At 48.0% G+C, this 14,296-nt stretch overlaps 1 protein-coding gene across 2 annotated transcripts in view; it reads right to left on the reverse strand.

The window, feature by feature from the left end:
* Positions 1 to 14,296, reverse strand: part of SLC9A3 (solute carrier family 9 member A3) — a 106,345-nt gene that overhangs the window by 34,985 nt on the left and 57,064 nt on the right. For both annotated transcript variants that reach the window (XM_077298740.1, XM_077298741.1), the window contains exons 3-4: positions 847 to 1,007; positions 127 to 205 (exon numbers count right to left, since the gene is read on the reverse strand). In XM_077298740.1, the coding sequence (XP_077154855.1) occupies positions 127 to 205; positions 847 to 1,007 (240 nt within the window). The remainder of the gene's footprint in view (positions 1 to 126; positions 206 to 846; positions 1,008 to 14,296) is intronic.

A 14,296-nucleotide genomic window follows, 5' to 3' on the forward strand; every position in this document is an offset into this window, starting at 1 on the left:
AAAGGGGCACGGAGAGGGCAGAGGTGTCTGGCATTTCTGAGGCTTTGTGAGTAGTGTAAAACCTGCAAAATTTTGTTGTTTCTTTTTAGACATTTTAAAGTTAAAAATTAATTTCAGCATACGTACCAACACCTTTGACACAATCCACACCAGTTACATTTTCGCCACCAATGGAAACGAAAGAATCAAACACATTATATAATACCTGAAATAAAACATGCAGATACAATTAGTTATAAAAAAAAGTTCATATTAATTTGAAAAGTCAAAGGAGCGGAGATAGTGGGGAGAAGAGTCAGGCGGTCCATGCCCAAAACGCACCCAAAATGGCTTAAATGAAAGGTACGACCTTTCAAGCCCATCCATAATCCGGCACTTGCTGAGTTGTCTTCAATTTCCAGTTCTTGTGCAAAGAGAAGATGTGGGCCTTTTAATTGGGTGCTACTTTTTATGGGCTTTGCAATGGGGTGTGACTCACAGCCTAAATACACGCCCCAGAGGATCCAATTAGCCACGCCCCCTTGTAAAGACCATAAAAATTAGCACTAAATAAAAAGGTCTGTATCTGTGAAACTGTATGGTGGAATTTAACAAAATAAAAAATGGATTACTTTGGGTATTACCGGGAATAAAATAATAGTGAAAACTGGCCACTTTTGAACTGGTGACAGGTCCCTTTAAATACTTTTGTAATGTTTTTCATTGTGCAGATAGTGTGTGCGGCAAATATTCCAGCAGTGCTCCTCATACATAAATCATTTCCCCACAGCTGGAGAGCAGAGCTATAAAGAGTGGCCACGACCCATGTCTATAAGCAGTGCATATATAGCAGTAAAATGTATTTACCACTGTGACGGCGTCGTTCAGGAGAGACTCGCCAAAAACTATGATAAATAAGACGTCGTTCACATGGACTTCTTCAAAAACCGCAAGAACAGCAACGGGGTCAACGGCAGCAATGAGGCTTCCAAAAAGAAGAAACTCCAACACGTTGATCTGCAGATCTCCTGGAGAAGAAGCAAGAAAATAAGAGTAGAATCCCACATCTATAAATCCATACAAGACGCGTAAAATACAGGGGCCACGTGAATCATTTCTTACCTAGGTTTCCTTGCTCCCAGTTATTTTGGCTGGTGGTTCGGTTACACAATTGTTTGGACTTTCCACGATATGATTGATTTTTTTTTTTAGTAAAAAACATTTGCATCATTGATGTCAGGACTGGTTAAAAAATCTAACCCCTTTACAACCAGCCTGTTTGGGCCATTAAGGATCCAGTAGAGATGAGCGTATTGATTCGCGGGACTCCGGTCCAGTGTCCAGGTCAGTGGTACCACCGGGGACGCCGGAAGGTAAGAGATTCACAGACCTCCCAGCTAGATGCCAAGACTCCGGTCCAGTGTCCAGGTCAGTGGTACCAGCGGGGACGCCGGAAGGTAAGAGATTCACAGACCTCCCATCTAGACGCCAAGACTCCGGTCCAGTGTCCAGGTCAGTGGTACCACCGGGGACGCCGGAAGGTAAGAGATTCACTGACCTCCCAGCTGGATGCCAAGACTCCGATCCAGTGTCCAGGTCCGTGGTACCACCGGGGACGCCGGAAGGTAAGAGATTCACGGACCTCCCATCTAGACGCCAAGAATCCAGTCCAGTGTCCAGGTCAGTGGTACCACCGGGGACGCCGGAAGGTAAGAGATTCACAGACCTCCCATCTAGATGCCAAGACTCCGATCCAGTGTCCAGGTCAGTGGTACCACCGGGGACGCCGGAAGGTAAGAGATTCACTGACCTCCAAGCTAGATGCCAAGACTCCGATCCAGTGTCCAGGTCAGTGGTACCACCGGGGACGCCGGAAGGTAAGAGATTCACGGACCTCCCATCTAGACGCCAAGACTCCGGTCCAGTGTCCAGGTCAGTGGTATCGCCGGGGATGCCGGAAAGTAAGAGATTCATGGACCTCCCATCTAGATGCCAAGACTCCGGTCCAGTGTCCAGGTCAGTGGTACCACCGGGGACGCCGGAAGGTAAGAGATTCACCGACCTCCCATCTAGACGCCAAGACTCCGGTCCAGTGTCCAGGTCAGTGGTACCACCGGGGACGCTGGAAGGTAAGAGATTCACCGACCTCCCGTCTAGCCGCTGATACCACTGACCCGGACACTGCACCAGAATCCCGTGAATCGTTCCACTCATCTCTAGGATCCAGCAATTCTTTTTGCTTTTTCCTTTTCATACTCCAAGTGCCATAACATTTTTTTTCTTTCCATTGGCACAGTCTTATTAAGTTTTTTTTATTTTACAGTATGAGTATTTTACACCGTCACCTGTCAATTCTTGTTTTCATTTGAATCTACTTGAATAAAAGTATGTTAATACTGCGCTTTTTCCCACAGTCAAAAACGTTTGTTGTATAAGTAGAAGTATCTTTTTTAGCATTTTTGCTCATTTCCTGGGGATTTTTTAACGTTATGTTTTTCAGTCTGAGTTTTTGCGTGTGTGTGTGTGGGGGGGGGGAAGTAGCGTTCTGTGGGGCATCGTTTCACTGTTGTCTTCTTTCCTTTTTTTCATTTAATCCAAAACTGAAAACTGACAAAATGATCAAAAAGACATGTTATATAGCCTTCACATTGACTTATAATGTGAAGTATTGAGTGCCTTCCTAGACTAAAATGCCTGAAGAACGGACATGTTACTTCTTCGAAATGCTTGGAATTTTGGAAAATCTGAACACATGAGCAGAAAGTTGTTTTCGCACACAAATTAATAAGATGGTTCTAGACACAGTGTGAACAGACCTTTATACTGTTCTCCACAACACTCTACCAGAGAATGTTCAAACATAGCATCTAGATACATTCTTTGAGTGGTCTCGTTTCCAATATGGGGTCACTTGTGGGGGGTTTCCACTGTTTAGGTACATCAGGGGCAGGGCCAGTTTTAGGCAAAGTGGGGCCCTAGGCAAAGTTTAAAATGGGGCCCCAAATGCTAACATATTGCACATCATAGAGAAGCATTTCTGCTGTATTTACATGCGCTGATCTCAGGCCGCTAAACGAGTGTGATCGACAATACTGAAGTTGTTGGACGCTTGTTTCCCGGCCTCTTTCCACCATTTGAGAAAGAATGAAGGGGACAGAACGATCACTAATAGATCACTAACAGATCACCATACAGTATCATGTTATCAGCAGCACATCTACAGTTTACACCGGCGATGTGCTGCTGAGAACAAGGATTTTTATTCCGGCATAAACAATCCAATCACCCAATGAATATGCAGCATTTTGCTTGTTTAGTATAATACACCCCATAGTCAGTCCTCCATATATTATAATGTGCACCACAGTCCTCCATATTGTAAAATGCACACCCCATAGTCCTCCATATAATATAATGTGCCCCATAGTCCATACTATATGGAGGACTATGAGGAGTGTATTATTCTATATGTATAATACACTCCTCATAGTCCTCCATATAGTATTATACACTTCTCATAGTCCTCCATATAGTATAATACACTCCTCATAGTCCTCCATATATTAAAATATACTCCTCAGTCCTCCATATAGCATAATACACTCCTCACAGTGCTCCATATAGTATAATGCACCGCCATAGTCATCCATGTAGTACAATTCACTTCCCATAGTATAATGCACCCCATAGTCCTTCATATAGTATAATGTATTCCCCATAGTCCTCGATACAGTATAATTCAGCCCACATATAGTATAATTCAGCCACCACCCCACAGAGTATAATGCAGCCACCCCACAGTGTATAATGCAGCCACCCCAGAGTATAATGTAACCCCCCCACAGAGTATAATGTAACCTCCCCATAGAATATAATGCAGCCCCCATATAGTATAATGTAGCCCCCCTCATAGAGTATGATGCAATCACCCCTCATAGAATATAAATATAATACAGCCCCACCTAGAATATAATGTAGCCCCAAACAAGATATAATACAGCCCACCTCCGCATAGAATATAATGTAGCCCCATCAAAGGGTATGATGCAATCATCCCTCATAAAATCTAATAAAGCCCCCCACAGAATATAATACAGCCCCCTCCATAGAATATAATGTATAGTGTACCCCCCAAATATATAACACAGCCACATAGTATATAACACAGCCTCCCCCATAGAATATAATATACCCCCATAGTATATAGCACAGCCCACATAGTAGTATATAGCACAGCCACGTAGTATATAGCACAGCCCACACAGTAGTATACAGCACAGCACACACAGTAGCATACAACACTGCCCACAGTAGTATACAGCACTGCCCACAGTAGTATACAGCACTGCCCACAGTAGTATACAGCACTGCCCACAGTAGTATACAACACTGCCCACAGTAGTATACAGCACAGCCCACAGTATTATACAGCACTGCACACAGTAGTATACAGCACAGCCCCCAGTAGTATACAGCACTGCACACAGTAATATACAGCACTTCCCACAGTAGTATACAGCACTGCCCACAGTAGTATAAAGCACTGCCCACAGTAGTATACAGCACAGTCCACAGTAGTATACAACACAGCCCACAGTAGTATACAGCACTGCTGCCCATACAGTAGCATACAGCACAGCCCACAGTAGTATACAGCACTGCCCACAGTAGTATACAGCACTGCCCACAGTAGTATACAGCACAGCCCACAGTAGTATACAGCACTGCCCACAGTAGTATACAGCACAGCCCACAGTAGTATACAGCACAGCCCACAGTAGTATACAGCACAGCCCACAGTAGTATACAGCACAGCCCACAGTAGTATACAGCACAGCCCACAGTAGTATACAGCACAGCCCACAGTAGTATACAGCACAGTCCACAGTAGTATACAGCACTGCCCACGGTAGTATACAGCACAGCCCACAGTAGTATACAGCACAGCCCACAGTAGTATACAGCACTGCCCACAGTAGTATACAGCACTGCCCACAGTAGTATACAGCATAGCCCACAGTAGTATACAACACAGCCCACAGTAGTATACAGCACAGCCCACAGTAGTATACAGCACTGCCCACAGTAGTATACAGCACTGCCCACAGTAGTATACAGCATAGCCCACAGTAGTATACAGCACAGCCCACAGTAGTATACAGCGCAGCTCACATCCCCCCTTCCCTCCCTGCCTCTCTCCTCCAGAGAATGGCCGCACAGTCCAGTAATAAAAATAAACACAAGCTCCTCACCTCTCCCCGAGCCCGCGCTGCTCCCTGCTCCTGTCTCTGCTGCTGCCGCTGCACTGCCTGGGACACAGTGAGTACACGATGACACGCACCTGCTGTCTCAGAGGCAGAACGGGGAAAGATGGGAGAGGGAGCGTCAGGTGATGCTCTCTCCTCCATCATTGCATTGAACTGTACCGGCAGACGCCGGTACAGTTCAATGCGGTTGGAGAGTCGGTGTTGGCGGCAGGCGGGCCCCCCTGCCTCACAGGGGCCCCATAGCGGCTGCGTGACTTGCGGGAGTGGGGGCCCCAGGCAGCTGCCTGGTCTGCCTGCCCCTAACGCCGGCCCTGATCAGGGGTTCTCCAAACGCGACATGGTGTCCGCTAATGATTCCAGCTAGTTTTGTGCTCCAAAGATCAAATGGCGCTCCTTCCCTTCCAAGTTGTACCGTGCGCCCAAACAGTGGTGACCCCCCACATACAAAAGGGGTATCAGCGTACTCAGGAGAAATTACACAACAAATTTAATGGTGCATTTTATCCTGTTACCCTTGTAAAAATGCAAAGTTAAAGTAATATTGTTTGTTGGAAATACTAACATTTTATTTTTTCCTTCCATATCGTTTTAATTCCTGTGAAACACCTGAAGGGTTAATAAACTTCTTGAATGTGGTTTTGAGCAGCTTGAGGGATGCAGTTTTTAGAATGGTGTCACACTTGGTTATTTTCTATCATATAGACCCCTCAAAATGACTTCAAATGAGATGTGGTCCCTAAAAAAAAATCGTGTTGTAAAAATGAGGGTATGTGCACACGTTGCGGATTCTGCTGCGGATTTTTCCGCAGCGGATTTGGAAAATCCGCAGTGCAAAACCACTGCGGTTTTCACTGAGGATTTCATCGCGGTTTCTTCTGCGGATTCCTCTGCGGGTTTTCAACTGCACTTTCCTATTGGTGCTTGTTGAAAACCGCTGCGGAATCCGCAGAAAGAATTGACATGCTGCGGAAAATAATCCGCTACGTTTCTGCGCGGATTTTTCCGCAGCATGTGCACAGCGTTTTTTTTTCCCATAGGTTTACATGGTACTGTAAACTTTGGGAAAACTGCTGCGGATCCGCAGCGTCAAATCCTCTGCGGATCCGCAGCAAAATCCGCAGCGTGTGCACATACCCTCATTTTTACAACACGATTTTTTTTTAGGGACCACATCTCATTTGAAGTCATTTTGAGGGGTCTATATGATAGAAAATAACCCTGAGAAATTGCTGGTCAACTTTTAACCCTTATAACTCCCTAACAAAAATAAAATTGGTTCCAAAATTGTGCTGATGTAAAGTAGACATGTGGGAAATGTTACTTATTACCGTAAGTATTTTGTGTGACATATCTCTGTGATTTAAGGGCATGAAAATTCAAAGTTCGAAAATTGCGAAATTTAAATTTTTTCACCAAATTTCCGTTTTTTTCACAAAGAAAACGCAAATCATATCACAGAAATTTTACCACTATCATGAAGTACAATATGTCACGAGAAGTGTTCCAGAGTTATAACCTCATAAAGGGACAGTGGTCAGAATTGTAAAAATTGGCCTGGTCATTAACATGCAAACCAGCCTTGGGGGTAAGGGGGTTAAATGCTAAAACTGACCAGCTATTAAGATTCCACAGGTCATTACGAGTTCATAGACACCACACATGTCTAGGTTCTTTTTTATTTTAAGTGGTGAAAAAAAATCCAAAGTTTGTAAAAAATAAAAAAAAGTCTCCATTTTCCAAGACCCACAGCGTCTCCATTTTTCAGGATCTGGGGCTGGGTGAGGGCTTATTTGTTACGCTTAGAGCTGACATTTTTATTTATACCATTTTTGGTAAATACGAAGTTTTGAGTGTGACTTATTGCACTTTATTGCAAATCTGGCTTTTTAATATTTTTTTTTCATTATGCCATTTACCGAACTACAAATTTCCTTAATATTTTGATAGATCGGACATTTCTGAACTCAGAAATTATTATTTTATTATTACTATTATACATATTTATAGTGCCATTTATTCCATGGCGCTTTACATGTGAATACGGGGCAAATATAGACAAATACATTAAACATGAGCAAAAAACAAGGTACATAGGTACATAAGGAGGGAGGACCCTGCCCACGAGGGCTCACAGTCTACAAGTGATGGGTGTGGATACACTAGGAGAGGGTAAAGCTGGTTGTGTGGCGGTTCAGTAGGTTGAGGATCACTGCAGGTTGTAGGCTTGTCGGAAGAGGTGAGCCTTCAGGTTCTTTTTGAAGGTTTCCACGGTAGGCGAGAGTCTGATGTGTTGGGGTAGAGAGTTCCAGAGTATGGGGGAAGCACGGGAGAAGTCTTGGATGCGGTTGTGGGAAGAAGAGATGAGAGGGGAGTAGAGAAGGAGGTCTTGAGAGGATCGAAGGTTGCGTGTAGGTAAGTACCAGGAGACCATGTCACAGATGTATGGAGGAGATAGGTTGTGGATGGCTTTGTAGGTCATTGTGAGGGTTTTGAACTGGAGTCTCTGGGCGATAGGAAGCCAGTGAAGGGCTTGGCATAGGGGAGAGGCCGGGGAATAGCGGGGAGACAGGTAGATTAGTCGGGCAGCAGAGTGTAGGATGGATTAGAGTGGTGCCAGAGTGCTAGAGGGGAGGCCAGAGAGTAGGAGGTTGCAGTAGTCAAGCAGGAGATGATAAGGGCATGCACTAGTGTTTTTGTGGTGTCGCGGTCAAGGAATTAGCAGATCCGGGAAATATTTTTGAGTTTGAGGTGGCAGGAGGAGGCAAGGGCTTGAATATTTGCCTTGAAAGAGAGGGCAGAGTCGAGGATCACCCAGAGGTGCAGGCATGTGGGACTGGGGAAAGGGAGCAGCCATTGACATTTTTGGATAGGTCTGGTGGAGGGGTAGAGTGAGATGGGGGAAAGATGATGAATTCTGTTTTGTCCATGTTCAGTTTTAGAAAGCGAGCAGAAAAGAAGGCCGAGATAGCAGGCAGACAGTGTGGGATTTTGTTAAGTAAGGAGGTGAGGTCAGGTCTGGATAGGTAGATCTGCGTGTCATCGGCGTAGAGATGATACTGCATACCGTGGGATACTATGAGCTGTCTCAAGCCGAAGGTGTAGCTGGAGAAGAGTAGGGGTCCTAGAACAGAGCCTTGAGGAACACCGACTGACAAGGGGCGAAGTGAGGAGGTGGTGTGGGGGAGGGAGACACTGAATGTTCGGTCTGTCAGATATGACGAGATCCAGGAAAGGGCCAAGTCTGTGATGCCAAGAGATGAGAGAATCTGTAGCAGAAGGGAGTGGTCCACAGTGTCAAAGGCAGAAGACAGGTCCAGTAGAAGGAGGACAGAGTAGTGTCGCTTGCTCTTGGGAGTTAGTAGGTCATTGGTGACTTTAGTTAGGGCAGTTTCAGTTGAGTGATGGGGTCGGAAGCCAGATTGTAACAAAGGGAGCAGGAGGAGAGGTGGGAGGACAGTTCAAGATGGACGTGTTGTTCAAGTAATTTTGAGGAATAAGGGAGAAGAAATATTGGGCAATAGCTAGACAAAGAGGATGGGTCGAGGGAGGGCTTTTTGAGAATGGGTGTGATCTCGGCATGTTTGAAGGCTGAGGGGAAGACACCTGTTGTGAGTGAGAGGTTGAAGAGGTGTGTTAGGGTTGGGATGAAGACCGTGGCAAGGTTAGGGATGAGGTGGGACGGGAGCGGGTCAAGCGTGCAGGTGGTGAGGTGTGATATTGACTGGAGGGTGAAGAGCTGATCTTCTATCATGGTGGAGAAGCTGATTTTGGAGGAACAGGGTTGAGCAGCTAAGAGGGGCGTTGGGCGCTGTGGGACAAAGCTTTCTCTGATCGTATCGATCTTCTGTTTAAAGGAGGCAAAGTCTTCAGCAGAAATGAGAGGGGAGGGAGAGGGTGCAGGGGGACGGCGTAGAGAATTGAAAGGGTTGAAAAGCTGTTTAGTGTTGTTTTGCAGGAAGGATATGAGAGATGAGAAGTAAGTTTGTTTTGTGGCAGTGCTTCCATCTCCGCTCAGCAACCCTGGAAGCCTGTCTCAGTTCTTTGGTCAGGCTGCTCAGCCAGGGCTACCTGTTGAGTGTACGAGTTTTGCTATGCATGAGCGGGGTGGCCGAATTGAGTATTGCTGTTATTGTGGTGTTATAAAAACTGGCAGCAGCATCTGTGTCACGAAGGGAGGCTATGTCTGTAAGAGGGAGAAGGGACTCAGAGAGTGATTGTAAGTTGAGGTGTTTGAAATGTCTGCGAGGGTGAGTGAGTTTGTGGAGTGGGGGTTGCACACTAGGAGAGGAGAGGGAAGAAAATGTCAGTAGGTTGTGGTCAGACAGGGGGAGGGGTGAGTTAGTGAGATTAGTAAGGGAGCAGAGGCGGGTGAAGATGAGGTCCAGCGTGTGGCCACCTTTGTGAGTGGCCTCAGAGGACAATTGAGTGAGGCCGAAGGAGGCAGTGAGTGATAAAAGTTTAGAGGCAGCTGAGGTGGAAGTGTCAATAGGGATGTTGAAGTCACCCATGATCATAGTGGGGTTGTCAGCAGAAAGGAAATTAAGTAGCCAGGTGGTGAAGTGGTCGAGAAAGGTGGAGATGGCTAGTTCTGGGGGGCGGCAGATGACAGCCAGCTGGAGGTTGGAGGGGGAATAGATGCGGACGGAGTGCACCTCAAACGAGGGAAGAGTAGCAGAGGGTAGTAGCGGGATTGGAGTAAAGGAGCAGGTTTTCAGACCGGAGCAAGCCAACCCCTCCACCACATTTGTTGCTGGGTCGAGGGCAGTGGCGTAGGAAGGGTGGGGCGGGGGGGGGGGGCGGTCCGCCCCGGGCGGCACAATGCGGGGGGCGGCGCTGCAGCTGTTTTAAGGCTTGTTTCCATTTGCGAGAAACACGTCCGTGTCTCGCATGTGGAAACCAAGCTGTGGCGCCGGCACTGTGGAGCGGAGCGTGCGGCCGCATAGGAACACATGGAGCTGCACAGCTCCGCTCCAAAGTGCCGGCACCACAGCTTGGTTTCCACATGCGAGATACGGACGTGTTTCTCGCAAGTGGAAAGGGGCCCTCGCTATTGACGTGCGGGCCCGAGCCCGCACGTCAATAGTTAACAGCCGCCAGCCAATCTGAGGCTGGCAGCTGACGTCAGTCCCAGCGTGCATGTCGCCGGCGTTTGACGTCATTGTCAGTCGCTGGCGAGTGCACGCTTCAGCTGCATGAAGATCAGGAACGCGGCAGGTAAACAGAACTTGTTTTTTTTTTTTTAATTGAGAGCGGCAATAGGGGGGACCCAGGGCAGAAAGCTGGACACTGGGGGGCAGAAAGCTGGACACTGGGGGGCAGAAAGCTGGACACTGGGGGGCAGAAAGCTGGACACAGAGGGGCAGAAAGCTGGACACAGAGGGGGCAGTATGCTGGACACAGAGGGGGCAGTATGCTGGACACAGAGGGGGCAATATGCTGGACACAGAGGGGGCAGTATGCTGGACACGGGGGCAGAAAGCTGGACACAGAGGGGGCAGTATGCTGGACACAGAGGGGGCAGTATGCTGGACACAGAGGTGGCAGTATGCTGGACACAGAGGGGGCAGTATGCTGGACACAGAGGGGGCAGAAAGCTGGACACAGAGGGGCAGAAAGCTGGACACAGAGGGGCAGAAAGCTGGACACAGAGGGGGCAGTATGCTGGACACAGGGGGCAGTATGCTGGACACTGGGGGGGGCAGTATGCTGGACACTGGGGGGGGCAGTATGCTGGACACTGGGGGGGCAGTATGCTGGATACTGGGGGGGCAGTATGCTGGACACTGGGGGGCAGTATGCTGGACACAGAGGGGGCAGAAAGCTGGACACAGAGGGGGCAGAAAGCTGGACACTGGGGGCAGAAAGCTGGACACAGAGGGGGCATTATGCTGGACACAGAGGGGGCAGTATGCTGGACACAGAGGGGGCAGTATGCTGGACACAGAGGGGGCAGTATGCTGGACACAGAGGGGGCAGTATGCTGGACACAGAGGGGGCAGTATGCTGGACACAGAGGGGGCAATATGCTGGACACAGAGGGGGCAGTATGCTGGACACGGGGGCAGAAAGCTGGACACAGAGGGGGCAGTATGCTGGACACAGAGGGGGCAGTATACTGGACACAGAGGGGGCAGTATGCTGGACACAGAGGGGGCAGTATGCTGGACACAGAGGGGGCAGTATGCTGGACACAGAGGGGGCAGTATGCTGGACACGGGGGCAGAAAGCTGGACACAGAGGGGGCAGTATGCTGGACACAGAGGGGGCAGTATACTGGACACAGAGGGGGAAGTATGCTGGACACAGAGGGGGCAGTATGCTGGACACAGAGGGGGCAGTATGCTGGACACAGAGGGGGGAAGTATGCTGGACACAGAGGGGGCAATATGCTGGACACAGAGGGGGCAGTATGCTGGACACGGGGGCAGAAAGCTGGACACAGAGGGGGCAGTATGCTGGACACAGAGGGGGCAGTATGCTGGACACAGAGGTGGCAGTATGCTGGACACAGAGGTGGCAGTATGCTGGACACAGAGGGGGCAGTATGCTGGACACAGAGGGGGCAGAAAGCTGGACACAGAGGGGCAGAAAGCTGGACACTGGGGGGCAGAAAGCTGGACACAGAGGGGGCAGTATGCTGGACACAGGGGGCAGTATGCTGGACACTGGGGGGGCAGTATGCTGGACACTGGGGGGGGAGTATGCTGGACACTGGGAGGGCAGTATGCTGGACACTGGGGGGGCAGTATGCTGGACACTGGGGGGGCAGTATGCTGGACACTGGGGGGGAGTATGCTGGACACTGGGGGGGCAGTATGCTGGACACTGGGGCGGCAGTATGCTGGACACTGGGGGGCAGTATGCTGGACACTGGGGCAGGATGACAGACATGGCAGCATGACTGGAGACAGATGGGGCAGGATTGGAAACAGATGGGGCAGGATTGAGACACAGGGGGCATGATTGGAGACGGGGCAGAATGGTGATACAGGCATGATTGGAGACACTGGAGGCAGGATTGGAGACAGATGGGGCAGGCTCATGGGGCAGGATGGATACGATGGAGACAGATGGGGCAGGATGGGGAGATCATATGGGGCAGGATGGATACTCATGAGGGCAGGATGGGAGAATATATGGCTGACGCCAGGAATGAGACACACGGGGCCAGGGTGGGGAATATTATTACCATAGGGGCTAATTAAGGGATATTATTACTGCAGTGATGTATTTATTTTATTTTTTGAGTATACTGTTTTAAATGGATGGGTGGTCCTATTACTGTGTACTGTAGAGTGACACTATGTCGCCTTCTTCATGTGGTGTAATGTAGAAGTTGGGAAAATTATGTAATGTGTTATGCAAGTGGAACTCGAGATAACTGTGTTATTTCCTGCAGAGACGAGTCCTGGCTGGATGAAGTGATGGCGGTCTGTGCGGGATGAAAGATGAAGGGCTTCACCTAGAGACGTCACTGGTGAGTCAGTGTGTTACCTATACACTGACACTATACACTGTATACTGTATACAGAGCTCCTGTGTATAATTTCACTAGTGATCACTGTATTACCTATACACTATATACAGAGCTCCTGTGTATAATGTCACTGGTGATCACTGTATTACCCGTACAGACACCGCATACTAAGTACAGATCTCCTGTGTATAATGGCACTTATGGTGATAGTATTGTGGTTTTTTTTTATTATCAGTATTGTAGTATTCAGTCACTATGTGGTGGTAATATGTGGTCTGGTCATGATGTTGTGGTATTTGTTCCTTGTATTTGATATTATTTGATCACTGTGGTGGTAATATGTCATCTGGTTATGGTGTGGCGGTATTTGTGCCTTGTAGATAGTATTATAGGTCACTGTGGTGATATGATGTCTGGTCATGGTGCTGTGGTATTTGTTCCTTGTATGTGGTATTATAGGTCATTTTAAAAATTGAAAAATAAATAAAAATATACCTAAATTGTACTGCATATTTTAACAAATATTTAATAGGTTACAGTAGAGTAGGGCCCGGCCAAAAGAGTCTACCTTGTCATTTTGGTGGCTTAAAAAAATCTTTTGAGCCGGGGGGGGGGCGCCAAACTCGGGAACAGCCCCGGGCGGCAAAAGCTCTAGCTACGCCTCTGGTCGAGGGGTGTGAGAGGTGGAATCCACCATAGGAAAGCGCAGCTGGAGAGGCTGAGTCAGAGGGAGTAAGCCAGGTTTCAGTGATGCAGAGGAAGGAGAGTTTGTTGGTGATGAAGAGGTCACGGAGCATGCGTTCCATAATGCACCAGGTAGGGGGGCCGGGGGAGAGGGGGCTGGATGGATGGGTATGAGGTTATCATAGTTGGGAAAACGTGTAGAGGGTCGTGGCAGTGGGTTAGAAAGGAGTGTGGGGATGTGTTGAGGAGGGCCAGGATTTGAGGATACGTCACCAGAGATGAGGAGTAGCAGACAGAGCGTTAGAAGATGGGAGCAGGATAGGACATGATGCGGCCGTGTGTGTCTGGAGAAAAAGGAATGTATGTGGAGGAACAGTTCTGAGGAGAAGGTGAGATGGCTGGGGAGGATGGAGGGAGAAATGACTAGTTCTTTACTAGGTGGAGGGATTGCAGGAGATTGTAAGAAGGAAAGTAGTATGGGGGTGAAAGAGAAAAGAAACCGAAACATTGTAGTGGTTTGGTATTCTGTTACCTTCCAGTCCAATTCAGTCTAATTCAAAGTAATTAAAAATCTGTAATTTAAAAGATGGAAGTGAAAGATGCATGGATCAGACTACGTCTGGGTCAGACTCCTGGATCTGAATATATCCCCAGCTAAGGGCAATCAGGTGTGAAGGAGGAGGTGGCTGGGTATGGGAGACCAGATGTAGAGAGTTAAGCAAAGGTCATAAAGAGAGGGAGTTGTTGGACTGACCACTCAAAGATATGCCAGAATAACATAATGAGAGACATGAAACACATGAGATACCAAATGTGTAATTTTTATTGTTTTATTTTTAATGAGGAAAAAGAGCTTGATCAGATCAGCTGTCATGTGCCGGGAAAGATG

This window comes from Ranitomeya variabilis, chromosome 3 (genome assembly GCF_051348905.1).
Source record: "Ranitomeya variabilis isolate aRanVar5 chromosome 3, aRanVar5.hap1, whole genome shotgun sequence".
NCBI lineage: Eukaryota > Metazoa > Chordata > Amphibia > Anura > Dendrobatidae > Ranitomeya > Ranitomeya variabilis.